This window comes from Talpa occidentalis, unplaced genomic scaffold, assembly GCF_014898055.3.
Source record: "Talpa occidentalis isolate TD23 unplaced genomic scaffold, MPIMG_talOcc4v2.1 talOcc4.8, whole genome shotgun sequence".
NCBI classification, from domain to species: Eukaryota; Metazoa; Chordata; class Mammalia; order Eulipotyphla; family Talpidae; genus Talpa; species Talpa occidentalis.
Genome location: NW_023605194.1, coordinates 40,464,310 through 40,482,688, shown reverse-complemented (window position 1 = coordinate 40,482,688; position 18,379 = coordinate 40,464,310). Strand labels below are relative to the sequence as shown.

Genomic DNA, 18,379 nt, shown 5'->3' with positions numbered 1-18,379 from the left:
TCATCTTGGGATGAGAAAATAATCTGTGCATTAAGTTTGCTTAGAAGGTCTCGATCAAGGAAGGAAATTGTACACTCTTCAGTGTATAGAGAGCTATGCCTGAGGTTTTTATCACCAAATTAGTGATATATTCCAAAGGTTGTAGAAGGGTTTTTCGTTGTGAGTTTTTCATTGTGGTCTTCCCATAACCATAAGAAAACTGCATGTAGGGGCCTCCCTAGTGGCACAAGGGGTTAAGGTGCAGCACTATGAAGTTATCCACAGCCACTGCAGCATGAGTTTGATCCCAGGTCATGGAGGTGACCCACATGGCGCAGCAGACCTTTCCTGTCTTGTCCGCTGCTCCCCTCAGCAGTGTATTTCAGTACATCTGCCTGTTCTGCTCCCCACTCTGTCTCTAGTGAATCTTCCACACCTCTGGCCTACACCCTAGCTCTTGTATGTATAAATAAATAAATCTTAAAAAGAAAAGGAAAATTGCATGTATTATAATTCTGGAAGACCTAATGTAGCCAAGTACTTCCTGATGAAGTGCTTGAAGTGACGAGTAGAAATACTGCAGCTAGGTCACAGGTGCAAAGGCTGAAGAGCTAGATGGGGACTGTCAACCACTCCTGCATCACAGGCATGTTCAGTAGAATTGCTGCCAGTACTTTGTTCCTGAATAGTGAGCAACAGACATTCCCAAGCAAAGTGTAATTCAGTCTTCTCTAAATTTATGTGGTCATTGCATTCTAGGAAAATTTAATATGTATTAAAACCATACAAAAAATATTTTGTGCTTATATGTAAATAGAGTTGGGTTCCAGGTTAACCTAAGTCACCCTGACCACTCCTGGGGAGAAGCACTGTCTATGCTTTCCCCTTGATCTGGAACATTCCTTCCCTCCTTTTGGCTAGGCATTTCACCTGCTCAACTTAAGCCATTTCCTTAAGTAGATTTTCCTGTCCTTCTATCAGGGAACTAAGTGCTCAGTGCTGCTTCACAGCATTTACACCACCTACTTGTATTCTACTTATTCATGTCCACTTCCCTCACTAGACACAGACTTCCATGGGATTGGAGCTGGGACTTTCCTACCATTGCATCCCCAGTTTTTAACATAGTGCTGAATGAATTGTTGCGTAAGCATCTTCTTCCACCACTGTTGTCCTGGGGGATAGTGGGGGATGGTATTGTGCTGAATTTCTGTGTCCCCAATGTGAAGATAGTTCTTTCTTTTATGTGGAAACAGCAGCCAAATATTTAATGAGTGAGTGGCCTCCCTGGTGGTGCAGGGGTTAAAATCTCAGTGCTATCAAGCAATCGCCAACCACTGTGGCATGAGTTCGATCCCTGGCCAGGGTGCTAACCCACATGGCACAGCAGACCTCTCCTGTCTTGTCCACTGCTCCCCTCAGCAGTGTATTAAAATAGGTCTGCCTGTTCTGCTCCCCACTCTGTCTCTGGTGAATCTTCTCACTCACCACCCCCACACCTCTGACCTACACCCCAGTTCTTGGATACATAAATAAATAAAAAATCAATCTTTAAAAAAAAATTAATGAGTGAATAAAAGTAAAATCACTCTTGGGCCTCCCTGGTGGTGCAAGGGGTTAAGCACCACACCATGAAGCAATCCGAAGCCTCTGTAGCACGAGTTCGATCCCTGGCTGGCCAGGGAGCTACCCACATGGCGAAGCAGACCTCTCTTGTCTCACCCGCTGCTCCCCTCAGCAGTGTGTTTCAGTCAGTCTCTCTGTTCTGTTCCCCACTCTGTCTCTGGTGGATCCTGTCACCACCCTCTCCACCCCCCACATCTCTGGCCTGTACCCTAGCTCTTATATGCATAAATAAATAAATCTTTAAAAAAAAAAGTAAAATCACTCTTGAGTTATGACTGTCCTAATAAGTGAGCTAAGGACACATTAAGAGATATTTTAATAAGTCCTCCAGAAACTTCTATACAAGATAGAGGGATGACACTGGAATTCATTTTATTGCTATGGTTTCCATAGAGAATCTTGGTATAACTGTGTTAGTTATTTCAGCCATAACTGCTGTGTAACAAATGACTTTGACTTAGAGTTGGGTGAAGAGAATATGATGAGTTGGTTGTTGCTCTTGATTCTGTGGGTTGACCATGTGGACAGCTCTGCTTGGTTCATGATCATCTGACTGCTTGACTTGGGTTGGAGGGTCCAGGTGACTGCATTCACATGCCTGGAGGTGGTCTAGCTGACAGTACAGTCACCATGGTTCCCTTCCAGATGGACTTCCACCTAGAAGGCTAGCCCAATCTGCTTCACCATTTGAGGTTTTGAGTTTCCAAGAAAATGAACACAAAGTTAGAAAGTGCAAGGTGAAGGCGGGGTTCCAGCGCTGAAGGGCCATCACTTCCACTTCATCTGTTGGTCAAGGCAAGTCACTGATTCAAGTGAGGCAGCTCAGTGTCTGGTGGAGGCCAGTGAGGCTGGGAAGACTCATTTACTGGGGTTTAACTATAATGCTCCAGCATAGCCACTTCCCTGGAGTGTATTCTTCTTGGTCCTTGTTCTGGAATCCAAAGGGCAGCTCTGTGTCTTTCTCATTGATAGAGAATCCTTCAGGGCCTTAAGTCTTCCCTCCAAACTTAGCACTTTGTTATTTGGGCGTGGAATTGGAGGTGGATAGGTGGAAGAGATGCAGTTGAATATGTTCTTTCCAGGTTTTCTTTGACTTATTTTGGTAAGTGGGATCAAATTTGCACTTTGGTTAAGTCTTGATCCCATTCAGTTTTCTTGCCATTGGCCTTAATTCTCTTCTAACTCACTGCAATGAAGGTGAAGTTAAAGGAGCATTCGGTTGGTTGTTCCAAAGATTTACTACAAAAGTACCTAAGTGTAGAGAGCATCAATCCTATATCAAGATTTCTGGAGTTAGACTCCTGACTCTGTCCATTACTGGCTGCAAAACCTTAAGAAGGTGGCCTCCCTTTCCTCTGCCTCAGTTCCTCCTCTGCAGCATGGGATCATGATGCCTAGGGTGGGTGTTGTGAAGATGAGTGAGACTGTCCATGCCAACAACATCTAGGTATTTGCACACAGGACTGACAGACCCCTGCCAGAGGCATTTCTTAGGGTGGTAGGGAGATGACTTAACTAAAAAGTAATTTATAATCTCAGTCTACTCATGAAAGAACAAAGCTCACATGTGTGGTAATTCCTGCCCATAAATGAGTCCCATTCGAGCCCTATTATGAGATATATGTGCTTTTGGTAGAAATGATAAATCTAAACATATACTTGGGTTTGTTTTTCCCCCAAAGCAGATTCCCACCAGCATGAAGCCAGTCAACCCAAATAAATTGTGCACTTAAGCCCACTGTTCTCAGCTGAGCCTTCACACCTGCCATAGCACCCCCCCGCCACTCGGGGTGGGCTCACAGTGTTTATGGCAGCACATCTGAGGTTACCACTCAGGCCCAGTGCCAGGCACTTAAGGAGCACCCAGTTTCACAGATATGGCCAATAATTATTGTTTATTTATTTCCTTTTCAAAATTTAATTCTTTCTGGCTTTCCTGTGCTTTTTCAAGAGTTCCTCCTTTGCTGGGTCTGATCCTAATTAAGTCAGGCCCATCTGATGACCAGAGAAGATGCTCCCAGGTAGGGGGACATGCCCATGCCTCAGGTGGGTCTGGCAGAGACTGGAGGGAGAGTCAAGTTTGCTGCTAATCCTTTTCCTTATCAGCAGTCAGCTTCTAGGAGCCACTCAGGGAAGTCTGCAGGGATTGTAGAATCAGCTGGAAGGGAAATGGGAGGCTAGATGTGGCCTCCACAAGAGGCCTGCAGGCAGGGAGTTTCACTGCAGGTGTGTTGGGAAAGATGCCAAAAGTGGAGCCACCAGACTGGTTTAATCCCAGCGTCTCTTACGCTAAGCCCGCTTGCATCGGCGAGACTCAGTTTACCCCAGGAATGTCTTAAGCTCAGGGCCACTTTCTGTCCCCCTAGACAAAAGCTGTATTCTTGGGGGGGCCCTGGAAAAACAAAAGACCTATTTGTGGCCCTGTTCTGGCTTGTTCCTTCTCTCCCAGATCCTGACCTGCCCTTCAGCCTCAATAGTCTCCAGCTTTACCTTTGGTCCAGAACCTTCAGGGAAATTCTGATAACGCATTTCTAAGGTTGAGAAAAGGGGTTGTTGTGGACAGTGTCTTCTTTGCCCCTCCTCTAAAGGCTTCAGACCAGGAAAAGGATCTCATCACTTAGAGCAGGCAAAGCGGTGTCTTTGCCTGCTAAACACTTCAAAAGAAGCTCTGCCTGTTTTGATGTGCTCTGTTTAGATTCATGGATCATGCGCCTACTCAAACAATTTCAGTTAAAGAAAGGATGTGTTGGAAGGTTGTAGAGATGTTTCTTTTGGTTACAATAAAATAATAATTGGGAAAAAGCAATAATAAGAAAGCTCAGTAAAATTTGAAGAAAGATTTGTTGGCATGTAACAGAAAAATCCAGAGTTAAGGTGGGGCTCAGGTGAAACTTAATCCAGCCTCTCAGCATTATCACTAGGATGTAGAGGGTCAGAGCCCACCCTTCTACATTCCCGTGTGCACCCAACCTCAAATACCCATCACCTTTCAGCTCAAAAGTCCCAGCTGGAGGACCTCCCTGATAGTGCAGGGGTCAAAGTCTCAGTGCTATCAAGCTATCGCCAGCTACTGTGGCCTGAGTTCGATCCCTGGCTAGGGAGCTACCCACATGGTGCAGCAGACCTCTCCTGTCTTGCTTACTGCTCCCCTCAGCAGTGTGTTTCAATAGATTTGCCTCTTCTGTTCCCCGCTCTGTCTCTGGTGAATCCTCTCACAGCCTGAACCTCTGGCCTACACCCCAGTTCTTATATGCATAAATTAAAAAAAAATCTTAAAAAAAAGTACCATAGCAGCTGGAATATCCTTCCATGTCTCTGTATTTGCATTCTTGAGGGAAGGAATCTGATGTTTGGGGTTGTCCTTTTGAACCAAAAACTGAAAGTAATAAGTTTGCAGCCAGTGAATGAATGGTCTCTCTTGGGTCCAGGGTCCCAAGGTTCATTCAGTCCCCAGTGGCCTGACCATGAGGGTCACATATCCACTCTACTTCATTGGATGCAGAATGCCTGAAAAGGGATCAAGGGTCAGTCAGTCACCCCATTACCTTCCCAGAAAAGTGAGGACTCATGTAGCTGACCTTTCAGATCCTCCCTGGCCTGGAGAATCTCCAAAGAGTAATTAGTAATTTTAGGAAAATTTTAAGTTTGGTTTTAGTTACCTTTTTTTTGGTGGGAGGGGGGGCTACCTATTTCCTGAGGCTCTGTTTCTGGTTCATTCAGAGGGAGAAATTCAGACGAGTTCAGGAAATGGTTTTAATCATTGTCACAAAAAAAAAATCGGTCAACAACCATGCATGCCACCATCAATGAGTCCAAGATCATTTTCAGATGGTTGCTAACAGGCATCAGGACTGCTTCTCCAAGCAAACTCTGCATTCTTTTTTTACTTTCATACCAGGAAAAATGTTTTATCTTCAAAACAATGCACCACATCACTGATTAGGCTGGAAGAGCTTGTTTGGCCAAAATTAGAACCTGCAAGAACATAAGAGAAAAGATTTAGAAATTAACTCTTAACCTTCAGGGCCAGCTACTGTCCATTTCTCCTGGTGTCTGGCTCTTTGTACTTGATAACTCTTGCTACCTTGAAAATGACTGAATTTTCTTTCTGACTCCTGCATCTAGATGATGTAGCCTTTGAGAGGGAAGCCTGCCATCCAGGTCAGCCTCTACTACTTAAAGTCTGTGTGATCCTGGGAATGTAGTTCACCTCTCTGAGCCTTAGCTTCATCAATTTTTTTAAAGATTTATTTTTATTTATATATGCATACAAGAACTGGGGTGTAGGCCGGAGGTGTGTGTATGAGGCAGGGGGCACCGGTAAGAGGATTCACCAGAGTAAGAGTGGAGAGCAGAACAAGCCGATTGAATGAAATACACTGCTGAGGGGAGCAGTGAGCAAGACAGGAGAGGTCTGCTGCACCATGTGGATCAGCTCCCTGGCCAGGGTTTGAAATCAAGCTGCAGTGGCTAGCAATAGATTGATAGTGCTGAGACTTTAACCCCTGCACCACCAGGGAGGCCCTAGCTTCATCATTTTTTTTTTTTTAAGAAGGGGGGAAGGTAATAACCTCTATATCCCAGGATGTTAGGGAGATTAATCCCAATTTTTCAAGTGTAATAAGGTATGCAGAATATAAAATTTAACACTTTGACCATTTTTAAGTGCACGGTTCTGTGCGATCAAATACATTCACACTGTTGTGTGAACATCATCACCTCCTTTTAAACAATGTTTTCATTTCCCCAACTAAAACTACCACCATTAAACAATAACTCCTCATTCACACCTCACCCATCACTGGGAAGCACCATCCATTAGTCCAGTGGGGGAGTTCATATTATGAATCCCCCTGGCCCAAGTGGGGTTCCCCTAGGTAAGGGAACCCACACTAGTTGAGTGGGTTTCACCTAAGCAAGTGAATCCACACTTAGCCCAGTGGGGATGCCTATGAGGAACCCATAGTACACCAGTGGGGTGCATCTAGGCATATGAACATACTTAGCCCAGTGGGGTTCATATAGCTGTGTGAACCCATATGAACCCAGTGGTATTCACCTAGGCACGTGAACCCACACCCAGCCTATCGGGGGTTCCCGTGAGGAACACACACTAGCTCAGGGGGAATTCACCTAGGCAAGTGAGCCCTCACCCAGCCCAGCAGGGTTCCCAGAAGGAAGCCATACTAACCCAGTGGTGTCACCTAGGCAAGTGAACCTAGGGAGGAGAGTATCTTAAAGCAGACAGAAATGGAAGCATTGCCAACATCAGAACTCAGGTCCATGGGCCTTCTGTGGGGAGCTGAGGACTACAAGACTGGCCCAGAATTAAGAACCAGAAGATACAAGCTGAGGGTTGTGTGGGCAGGCTAACAGAGGTATAAGTGGGGTTCAGAGCAAGTCTTTATAAAGACCATTCCTGCCCACAATCAGAAGCCATGTATCCAGGAGCCAGTCTACCTTCTGCCACGCTGTTATGTCCCCCAGAAGGCATTCCTGATTCATCCACTATTCCTTGAGACCAGGAAGTGGTCTTTGAGTTCTCTCCCAAGGCTAACTGTGGTTAGTTAGGGACCTTGGGTCTGTATCTATTAAAAATCTTCCCTGCTATCCAGGAACTCTTTGCATACACCCATTCTTATATGTTCTTCTTCACTCACACTCCCAGTACCTTAGACACATGCAGAGACACACCCACAACCTTACCCCCCACTGAAGTCTGAGTCTAAAGTCTGAGCTCTTGGGCATAGCTTCTGCTCAGGCTCCCTGGGCCCCAGGGAAAACTGGTGGAGGTAGTTGTGGCCAAGCACCATCATGAATACTTAGAATGTCTCCCCACTCTTCTCACATGTGCCACTCCCACCCCATCCCCCACTCCAGGAATTTATGGCCCTGGCCCAGGAGCCTGAGGAGTTGGTTAAGAGGGCAGCCCACTCTTATCTGTGGAACTTAAGACTTAAGCTGAAAGGGGATGTGGGAGCAGATGGAAACAGATGGAAAATTATAGGCTCTAGGGATAACCCCACACTGTACTGTACTATCTCCTGAGCATCTACTGGGGTCAAAGCCTCTAGCAGCAGCAGCAGCAGTAGCAGTAGGGCCAGCACCAGGGAAATATAGTAGCAGAGCCCAGTGGCAGGGAGTATGGACCAGTTCTGAGGGCGAGATAAGGTCTGTGCTACGAGCAGGTAAACTAAGCCCCAGATTGGCAGGGCTAAGAACTGTCACCTAAACCTGCTTCTGCTTTGAGTTTTCTGTGCGGTCAGGTGTGTACAGGTGTTGGGAAGGATGAAGAGGCAGGTTTGGAGCCTAAGACTAATGAAAAGAGATAACCTACCCCTATAACCCCCTCATTTTCAGAGTCTCCAGCCTCAGGGCTACTGTGTACAGTTGCACAGGCTATTTGGTGAATGGCACCCCCAGGATTGTGAAGTTCTGTAGCCCAACTGACTCCCCCAAAGTCAGTTGCCTAATGGTAAGGATTCTGAGGTTGGAGGTCAGAGTGTTTAGGGCCCCAAGCCTATAGAAGTGAGGTGACAGAGCATGATCGGAAATCTACTACTCTGTGAGGTTCCTGAATCAAAGAGTAAGATGGAAATAACACCATTCTTGTCCTCTTCTTAGGTACCCCAACCCTCAGAGCGCCCCACAGAAGCTTTCCACCCAACTTAACCCCAGCCCAGTTCCCAATGCTAGCCATCACCCTAATTTTCTGCCATTACATTCATCCCCAAACTCTAAACCTAGCTCTCCACCTTACCCTTATCCCTTTCCCAAGATGTTAGTCCTCCCAACAGCAGAAGGGGTCAGTATTGCTAAAGTGCGTCCCTTTAGTTGGGCTATTTATACAAAATAGCTCTTATGAGTGGAGGGAGGTTTGGGCCATGCCTGGGAAGTCCTTGGAAGAGACTTCCTGCTATTCTCCCAACTCTTAGAAGAGCCTCGGCAAGGCACCCCCAACTCAGCTGGCAGCCCTGCTGAGCCAGAGGGTGGTGGGCCAGAGCTATAGTCAGGATTGAGGAGAAGGAGGGAAAGAGAAGTATGGGTAGCAGAAGCTGGTGGCAGGATAAGGGGAGCAGAGAGCATTCTGGGGGTCTGACACCCCAGGTGGGATGTGACTATGAGGAAAGTGGGCTGTTGGAGACAGACAGGGCAAATATTATCTGGGCATGGTGCGAGAAAGGCAGTGAGCATTCTGCCCTCCCTCAGAGAACTGGTGTCTCCACAGACACTCCACTCCAGGAAGATACCCCCCTCCTCCCAACAGAGTTGGAGGAAAACACAGGGCTGATGTTAGAGAAACTACAGCTGCACCCTGGCTAGCATTTGTGGGCTGGGAACTTAAGGAGCTGTGCTGCTGCGGGAGGAGCCCAGTTCCTCCTATTAGGCAGCTCGACACACTAGGGCCTCCAGCAGGAGGGAGGTGGCCTGGGAAGAGGTGTCCATTCCCTGTGGGCAACTCAAAGACTATCTGCTGTACTGTCAGATGCACTAGGCCCTGGAAAAGGAAAGCAGGGGTAAATGAAGGCAAGAAGGAGTCTGACAGACTTCAGGAAGACCTTTTAGTCCTAAAGGGGTCTCTAGAATTGGGCTGGGATAGAGGCTAGAGAGGCTCCTTCTGTAGATTTCTGAGGTCAGGAGAGTGATTGGGGGCCTCCCCTGGTGGCGCAGCGGTTGAGCCCTGGGCTGCGAAGCTTCCCGCAGCCTCTGCAGCGCAGTTCAATCCCTGGCCGCTGGCGAGGGTCCCACATGGCGCGCAGACCTCTCCTGCCGCCCGCTGCTCCCCTCAGCAGTGTACTTCTGTCCTTCTGCCTGCTCTGCTCCCCGCTCTGGCTCTGGTGAATTCTCTCACCCTCCCGCGCTTCTGACTGTACCCAGTGCTTATATAAATAAATAAATAAATCTTAAAAAAAAAAAAAAAGAATGATTGGGTGGGGAGGGAGGGCAGTACGGGTATAGGGTGCTGGATCCAAGGTGGAAAACTGAATGGCAGGATGACAGGAGGATTTTATATCACGCAAGAGGAGGTCTTGGCTGGTATCAGAAGCCCCTGCTTTCTTTCCCTATTGTGGGAATGGCGAGGCAGGGGTGACATGGAATTGACTAAGCCTGGGTGATAGCTGCAGCTGGGTTTTCCGTGGAGCTCTGCATGGAGTCCAGACCTGAGGGAAGGGTATGCAGAGGTTTGGGAACACCCTCAGGTGCCAGGACTGGCTATATTACTGCCTTGGCGGGGTTCAGGTGAGCCCCGATGGTGTTTGTTCAAGAAGGCAGTCTGGGCAGCATCTCACCTCTTCCATTTCATGCCTCCCTGCTTTCCTTCCTAGCCTTTCTATTCTCTCTGGGTTCTGAAGCATCTGGATGGGCTGGGGGAGGCTGAGGTCCTATTGGATGATTGCCTCCACCAGGCCCTAGTGGGATCTTGGGTTAGAAAGGGGAGCTGAGTAGCTTGGGGAGTGGGCCCCCTTTGTCACTCACCTCTGGCCACACACAGCCCTGACGAGTTTCTGAACTGGTCCCACCCCATGTCCCCTGCCAGCCCTCCCCCAAACCCTTCCTTTCAATTGTACCCTTGCCCTCTGCCCAGACCCTCACCTGACCTCTTACTTCTGACTGCACCCAGGCTCACCTCTTCATGCCCTGCCCAGCCCTCACCTGGCCCCTCAGTTCCGGCCTGCACCCCGCAGACGCTGGTCCAGCTGGCAGAGCTGGCGGAGGAATCCTCGGTTGGGAAAGACCCATCGCTGCTGCCTCACAGTGATCACCGCCTGGCGTAGGGACAGCTGCTGGTGCAGCATGAGGTAGGCCAGGACCAGTGTGGCGGAGCGGCTCACACCTACCACACAGTGCACCAGGACCTTGGCTGAGGAAGACATCCTGGTAAAAGACCCTTTCCCACTAGCTGGCCCACCCAGAGCTTGGAGTGAGACCTGAGTTCCTCTCCCTGACCTGTCTTGGGCCTACTCTGTAACCCTAGACAAATCATACAGCCTTTATAGGCATCAATTTCCTGATATGTTAGATGGGCAGACCCACACTTGTTTTGCCTACCCTGGGATGGGGTCCAAACTCCTTAATATGGTGTAGGAGACCCTCTATAAGTTGGCCCCTGCTAACCCTACAGCCTTATCCCACCCTACTCTCAGCTCTAGGGACAGTGTCAGGTCCTTGAAACTGCCATGGTTTCTGGCCACCAGCCTAAGCGTATGCTATTCTGACTACCTGTACAACTTTTCCCCTGCTTTTAATGTGACTAATATCTGCTTTTCATTGTCAGATCTCAGCTGAGACATGGCTTCTTTGCACAGGATTTCCTGATCATTCATGGTATCGTTTGAATCACAGAACAGCTCATGCTTTCTGCATGTGACCCAGTAAATATGGAGTCAGTATGCCCATTCATATGAATAGCACTCATATAACTTCCCAATTTGACTGTTTTTCTACCAGGCACTGAATTGCAAGTTCCATGAGGGTAGCGACCCTGCCTTATTTAAATGCACATTCCTAGTAACAAGCACAATACCTGGCACAGTGAATGAATGAATGGAGAGCAAATGAATGTCAGGTGTTAAAAAGTGCTAAGTGTAGTCTTGTCTTTCCCATCATATAGAAGAGAAACTGATATCCAAAGAAGGACACTGACTTTTCCAGGGTCAGGGAGCCAGGGGTGCAACTATCACCCAGGATGAACAGAGCAGCTCCAGCTTCCCCAGGCTCCTTTGTTGTAACTTGGATATTAGATTTTTTTTTCCATTTGAAAGTACTCTGGGGCAGAAACCAGACATCTGGGTACCAAATAGTGACTTCCCAAGGCTGAGTAATTGAGAGAAAGAAATGTTTTACTACTTCGGTGACCTGTCTTCCAACCTGAACTGCTCTTAACTTGTGGCATGACTTTGTATTCTTGGTCTGTTTCCCTGTATGTGAAACAATGTAGTTGGGTAAATTGCTGGAGCACTAAGCTGAGACTTAAAAAACCTGCTGTCTTTTTAAAAACTAGTGATGGAAGGGCACCGATGTTGAGGGAAGCTAGACATCCCCCCATAACTGAACAAGGATATGCGTTCAGACCCCAAGTCCTACCCGCAGGTGTGTTGAGGGCACGGTGGATGAAGTCAGCTGCGGAGGAGAAGTAGGCACTGATGTCAAAATCTGGGAGGTCGTGGGCTGGCACCCCCAGGTAGCTTATACTGCTGCCGTAGAAATCAGGGCTTCCCTGACAGTAGAGACCCCCGTGGGCAGCATTCAGCACGTGGGTGATGCCCAGCTTCCATAGTTCAAAGCGGTTATTCGCAGTGACCCTGGGGAGGGGGGGAAAGGGGCTGAGGCTGGCTGAGCCGTGGAGTGCAGGAAGGAGGCTTTGCCTGGCCCTCTGCTTCAGAGGAACAGAGCCATTAGGGTCCATAGGGATCCAGAAAGAACCCAGCAAGCTTGAATTGGGGTCCACAGCTCACTGTTCTACCCTTAGAGCTTTCTGGTGGGAGAGTTGGTGGTATAGAGTTATCTTTAGATCCTCTTTGCTTCCTGATATGATATGTCCCAGCTTTGGCCAAGACTGGAAGGAAAGAATTGCTTCAGTCCTGAGATCCACCTACATCTCCCTTCTTGCCCCATGCCCTCCCACACATATCCCGTCTCTCCTGGCCACTACCTCATACCTACTTCTAATCTGCACATGTTCAGAGGTGACACCTTCCCTGATTCACCTTCAGTCAGTCTTCCTCATCCACTCTGAGTCCAGAGTAGGGAGACTGAGAAACAGGAGGGGGACCTCCTTGTCCACCCCATCTCATACCCCAAATCACCATTCCCCAGGCTTCTGTCCCCTGTATCTGTCCTGAGTGTCCTAGAAGAATCCAGGAGTGAACTTGTGAGAGCTCCAGGCCACCATTCAGGCAAGGTCCCTGCTCCCTCTAGTGGCCACACAGAGTCACTGCATGTTTCCAGCTCACAAGGGTCCTGGGGAAAACCTGTGCCTGGCATACTCGGAGCACAACTACTTCTCCTTGTTCCCACTCCACTTACATCTCTGGTGAAGAGCCTGATGTCGGCTTGGAGAGGTGTATGATGGATGCTAAGTGAAAAAAATTTGGGAAGGAGGCCTCACAAGACTAGAAATTGGAGGTAGGGGGTAGAAATGCTATAGGAAAGTATCCCACAGAATGGAGGCTGAGGATACGGAGATTGAGGGTCATTGTAGAGAATCATCCATCCTTTCAAGTCTACCTAGTTACACTGGAGAAATAATTTAACAAGTAACAATTTCACAAAGGAATAAACACCTCTTAAAGAGAACACGTATCAGTGCAATTTCTCACCTGGCAAGACACAGCTACCCACCTACGACTATGTAAGTGTCTCTCTTCACTGATCTTCTTTTGCAAAGCAGTAGAGACGGCTCTCCTCCCAAGACCTGTGTTTATACAGGCGTCCTTTTATCAAGCCTATCCTTTTCAGGGGCAGCTCTTGCTGCCCACTTGTGTCTTTGCTTTCTTTCCCTTTTTATAATAAACCTGGCCTTTTGGATATAACTAAATGTCTGGGGCCTCCCCTGGTGGCGCAGTGGTTGAGCGCTGGGCTGTGAAGCTGTCCGCAGCCTCTGCAGTGCTGGTTCGATCCCCAGCCATCGGCGAGGGTCCCACATGGCGCGCAGACCTCTCCTGCCACTCCCGCTGCTCCCCTCAGCAGTGTTTTTCAGTCCATCTGCCTATTCTGTTCCCCGCTCTGGCTCTGGTGAATTCTCTCACCCTCCCGCGCTTCTGACTGTACCCAGTGCTTGTATAAATAAATAAAATGAATCTTTAAAAAAAAAAAATGTCTGCCTCATGGGGAAATTAGCCGTGTGCCGCTGAAAGGGGAGCTCTGACGAAACTTTCCTCAGAGGTAACCCAAGCACCCTGCTCTTTGAACCCAACACCTCTCCAAACCTACATCATGATGGTGCCCATTGTGGGCCTTCATGGCACTGGTAAGATTTCTCCTGCTCCCCTCTCTCTTGGTCTCTCTTTTTCTCTCTAGAGAGGGGTTAGTGTTCAGTGACTAGTTGGTTGTCCTCTGCGAACCGAGGGGTCCAGCCAAGGCTACTCTGTGGCGGGTCCTGAAGCATGGGGGCATGGCCTTCTGGTTGCCATGGGCTTGAAAGGATGAATACCCTGCTCCCCTCATCCTTGGTCTCTCTCCCTCTCTTATCTATTTTATTTCGGTAAGAGCTGCCATTCCCTCTTTCTCTTGGCAAGAGTGTTGGCTCCTGAGCTCTTCTGTTTTTAAACCAGGTCTCCCTTGACACTCAAAATAGGGGGCACGGGTCAGCCAAATAAATGTCATTAGGGCAGCTGCCACTTTATAGAAGACTCCTGTGACAGGATAAATTGGTATGCATCCCAGGTTAGTTCTAGTCCTGCCAGCTGGAAGACAAAGGGAACAACAATGCAGGAACTCATCCTACGCATTCTACATGCCCCACCCGGGGCTTTCCAGTTTTAGAACTGTAGTCCGAGACATGTAGTCTGGCTTTTGCAATTTTTTTCCTCTGTGTTGTGGGTTGTCTTCCTTCTCTGGCTTTACTGCAACCCATATCTGATTCTTTTGCCACTGTAAACAATCCCTCTGCTGGGAAAGCTCTTTTTTCCTTACTTTTGCTCATGTTTGACCAGCAGCCCACCCAGACTTTCTACCGCTAAGGCCGGGTTCTCTCCCTGATGTACCCCTCTTTTGAGTGCCTTACTGCACCACGGGAACTTTCGTATCCTCCTTCAGGGCCCAAGGACGGTCTCTTCTAGTCCCCACCCCCACATCTGCTTCACCAGCTATCACTCACGCATCTCCTATGTAAAGGTTGGGCCAAACTTCATCCACGTGGCTGCTGGAAATCTTCCCTGCCCTCAGGAGCACCTCCAGCTCCAGGATGCTGGGGCAAGGCATGGCATCGGCATCGCCTCTCAGCTCTGGTACCGAGGCCTCAGCCATGGATCAACCCTCCCACTCCTCTCTGTGGTCACTCCTCCCGTCCTCTCCAGTGTCATTTCTCCTTCCCGGAGATTGGCAGGGACAGGTGAGATAGCAGCAAGTGACTCAGCAAGTCACAGGCGCCTCCAGAGAGCACTAGACTTTTTCCTTTCCATCAGCCCCCTAAACTCGGGGACAACCTGAAGTTGTTTGCAAGTCACTTGTCTCTCAGCTTCAATTTCTTCAACTGTAAAGTAAGGACAATTACACCTACCTCAAAGAAATGTGAGGATTAAATGAAACAAAGGACTTTTGCATCTAACAAATAGTAGGTGCTTAAGAAACATTTGTTGAATTTAATGGGTTTAGAGCCCTGAATAAGACTGGTTCTGGGTACTGAGTTAAAAGTAGAGATGCAGGCTGGAGAGGAGGTGGCTGACTTCAAGCATGAATGGTTTTTAAAAGGGCTTTGTAGGTCTCGGTGGCCACAAACTGGGTGGGAACTTTATGACTGTTGGATGTGTCTATATATGATCATGGGTCTCAGGGCAGGTTTTCTGAGTTGTTGAGTCAGAGAAATGTGGAGAGGAGACACTGAGGACCTTATCTATAGGGTGCTCACAGCATTTGTGGAGGAAGGCTTGAAGAATGATTTGGTAATGGAGATAGCTGATTTTTCAAAAGAGAAGGCTGAAATGGGTTATGTATGTTCAAAGGCGGGAAGAAGGGAAGGGAATGTTGCCTTCGACTTTTTGAAGATTCAAGGGAGCCAAAGGATGTGTCATCAGAAACATTCTGGGGTTGGAGGAAGATTCCTCTCCTATAAGGATTTTGTCCCCAAAATAGAAACTGAGAAAGGTCTGTGTCTGTCCTTCCAGAGCTGGTTATCAGCAGAAGAGGTGAGACATTCTGCCCACTCTGAGGTGACTTCACCAAGGCCATGATGAAGCCAGGAGGGGTACCAGCCACTGCTCCCAGCTCTCCCTAGCCTTGAGTCCAGTTTGAGGGTACAACAGGGCATCCTCTGGAAGCAATCTGCACCCACACAGGACCCATAATCTGTTCCCAGCTCCATCAGAGCCACTGAAGTCTGCACTGCATGGAGAAGCAAGGCCAAAGGGGTGCTGGAACCCAGGCCAGGGGTGGTTTTGGACTTGGTTTATACCAATGCCAGACCTGGGCTGGGGTCTTCCCTCAGAGTGGAATATAGAGTGAGGTGAGAAGAGCACGGGTTGTTAGACTTAAGTAGGAACACTGGCTTATTCCTACTTATTAGGAATATTAACCGCCACACCTCAGGCAAGTTTCTTGCTTTTCTGTGTCGTAATGTTAGGGGGAAATAATGTCCTGAGTTAATCCCATACAGGCTTTGTGGACTCCACCCCCACTCCAGACTAAAGCCATCAAGACATTGGGAAAGACAAATCCCATCACCACCAAGGGAGGGTGGCTGGGACCTGAGGGTGGAGTTGGACAGCCAGGTTGGATATAAAAACCAAACACGTGGGCCTTGGGGGCTTTCTGGCTAGGCGATCGCTCACCTTCTGGCTTCACCGCTCCTGGCTGGCGGCCAACTCTGAAAGCGCCATTTTGGGATTCCTGATCGGAGGATTGGGTAGGACTCATTTAAAACTTTGTCTCCCACTTTTCTCCCAGAGCTGTACATTTCCTCATTTCCCCTTCCCTTGTAAATAAACCTTTTATGAACCTTTCGCGTGTGCCTGCAGTAGAGCATTGATGAGTCCTTTTAAGTGCGCGGGTGAGGACCCACAGTCAGGCACCCCGTTTTGTATCGGGGTTGCTCTACAACAGTAATACCCTGTGATGTTAGAACATGGATTAAAGCAGACATTTATATGGCTTTTGGCTTAGGTTGTGAAAGACTAAGGGCAGTAAAGGTTAACAGTGATCATTGGTGGCTGACTCGTGGGAAGAAGGTGGGTGCTTCCACCGAAGGAATTTGGCTAATCTCTTCTAGCTCCTAAATTCCATTTTCACTAACCCCACAGGCCCACTCCCTGTTCCTAAACACCTTCCCTTCTCCAACTTTGGCTTTTGGCTTGACGCATGCGCCTCAGGCTTCCCGAGAGCGCGTTCCCATCCCGGTTGTCGCCGCGTGCCTGTCTCCAGCCGCACGTCTGTTCCGGCGTGGGCCCCGCCTCCCGCCGGTGGCCCCGCCCCTCCGCCAGAGCCCCGCCCCCCGAAGCAGTTCCGGTTCGGCTTGGAGCTGCGGCCGGCGCGGCGGAGACGCGGGTCCGGCGCGATGCCTGCGCGAAGCCGCCACCGCCCCCGTCTCCATTCCGGCTCCCCGCGCCGGGAGCCGCCCCCGCCCCTCGAGGCGCTTCACTCGGGGGAGGCCCGCAGGACCCTCGACTCCGACGGCTCGGACGCCGACTCGGAGGGGGGTCCGGGGAGCCCCACTCGGACCGCGGAGGTGAGCGGGAGCTGAGGCTGCGGAGAGGGGAGTTTGGGGGGCGCCTGCAGCCAAGGGCGAGTGGGGAGCCGGGATGGCGCCGGGGCTGTGGAGGATGCGGAGAGGGTGCGGGAGACGGTTGAGGGAGCCTGGAGACGCAGCTCGAGAACGGAATCTGAGGGAAATGGAGGGGTGAGCCGAGGGCCTGAGGGGTGGCGACTGCCGGGGGCGCTGAGGGGCGAAGGGGGTGGGAGGCGGGGCGTGTGGCCTCCTAGAGGCGAGGGCTTGGAGGGTTTTGAACGCGGGGTGGTGAGGGGGACGAAGGGGTCGCGCGGGCGGGGGGGTGGGCGGGAGCGGGAGAGGCTGCGGGGGAGGAGTGGGGCGAGGGCTCGGGGGGGCTGGACCGGCGCCGGAGCGACCACATGGCGCTCGGCGGCACCGGGTTGGGATTGAACAGATCGCTGGCCCGAGGGAGGTGGAGGTGACCGAGGAAGGGTTTAGGTTTGACTAGGAGAGGGGGGGCTGTTGGTGGGTAGTCTGGCCCCAGAGCTAGAAAAAGAAATGTGGTCACGAAAGAAAAGGCGCCCTTGGGGACCTAATTTAGGACTTGGCATCTTCTCAGGTGTCTTTCAAAGCGTTGGCAGTCTCTAGGGTAATATATTTGGCTTCTGGGGCTTTCTCGTCTGTGAATGGTGGACCCTTTTAAAAATCTGGGGTGGGAGGGGGGGTGTTAAAAACACTGATTTGCCCAAAAGGGTGGAGGAAGGCGTGAATAGGAAGTGATGTTGGGGAAAACAAGTGAATCTGAAACAGACCTCTTGGATTTTTTCTAACGGTGATTGTTGCTTTCCCCCTCCCTCCCTTTTGTTTCTTTGTTTAAAGATGTTTGTTTTAAACATAAGACAAAGCAGGTCTTTAAGAGAAGATTAATACATTGTATTTAAAATTTTTAACAAAACGAGCGTTGTGCTCTTGTTTTACACATACTTAGTATTGACTGATTCCACTTTGCCTGACTTGATGCATGTATTTGCCACAGGTGGAAAATATGGTCAGTGCAGGTGTCTGGGTTAAAAGGGACTAATATAAAATTATATTTGAAAGCACCAGAGTCCAGAAGTCTTCAGATCGCCTTCTCACCTCCAGGCCTAGAATTGAAGTTACCTCCTGAAAATTGGAGGGTTATTTTTGACAGACTAATATTAATCCAATTTTCCAGATATTGTAGGAATGATATTTTTAGTAACGTGATCTGGAAAAATAATAGAGGATGCTTACAGTTGGCAGTTAACAGAACTGGAACAGGTGGGTATACAGATGCTTTGTATAGAAGACATAGTATCAAAACCATCATTGTGCCAGGAAAATATGGATTGCAATATTTATACTCACTTTAGAACTGAATTTCCTTTT

At 49.1% G+C, this 18,379-nt stretch overlaps 2 protein-coding genes across 2 annotated transcripts in view; one reads left to right on the top strand and one right to left on the bottom strand.

Moving 5' to 3' along the window:
* Positions 1 to 10,268: 10,268 nt before the first annotated feature.
* On the bottom strand, positions 10,269 to 14,574 carry DUSP13A (dual specificity phosphatase 13A). The gene is made up of 3 exons (XM_037497183.1): positions 14,426 to 14,574; positions 11,692 to 11,909; positions 10,269 to 10,468 (listed from the first exon to the last, which is right to left on the bottom strand). The coding sequence occupies exons 1-3, from the start codon at positions 14,572 to 14,574 to the stop codon at positions 10,269 to 10,271; spliced, it is 567 nt and encodes a 188-aa protein (XP_037353080.1).
* A 2,283-nt stretch (positions 14,575 to 16,857) lies between these two features.
* The window catches only part of SAMD8 (sterile alpha motif domain containing 8), a 59,664-nt gene continuing 58,142 nt past the window's right edge, over positions 16,858 to 18,379 (top strand). The window contains exon 1 of the mRNA XM_037495736.2: positions 16,858 to 16,987. The gene's annotated coding sequence lies outside the window, so the exon portion shown is untranslated. The remainder of the gene's footprint in view (positions 16,988 to 18,379) is intronic.

Excerpts from the sequence above, each read along its gene's own strand:
- DUSP13A (XM_037497183.1), bottom strand. The coding sequence starts at position 14,574 with ATGGCTGAGGCCTCGGTACCAGAGCTGAGAGGCGATGCCGATGCCATG. Across the intron at positions 11,910-14,425 it reads AACCTTTACATAGGAGATGC|GGTCACTGCGAATAACCGCT; the intron begins GTGAGTGATAGC and ends CCCCCTCCCCAG. Across the intron at positions 10,469-11,691 it reads TGCCCTCAACACACCTGCGG|CCAAGGTCCTGGTGCACTGT; the intron begins GTAGGACTTGGG and ends TGTCTTCCTCAG.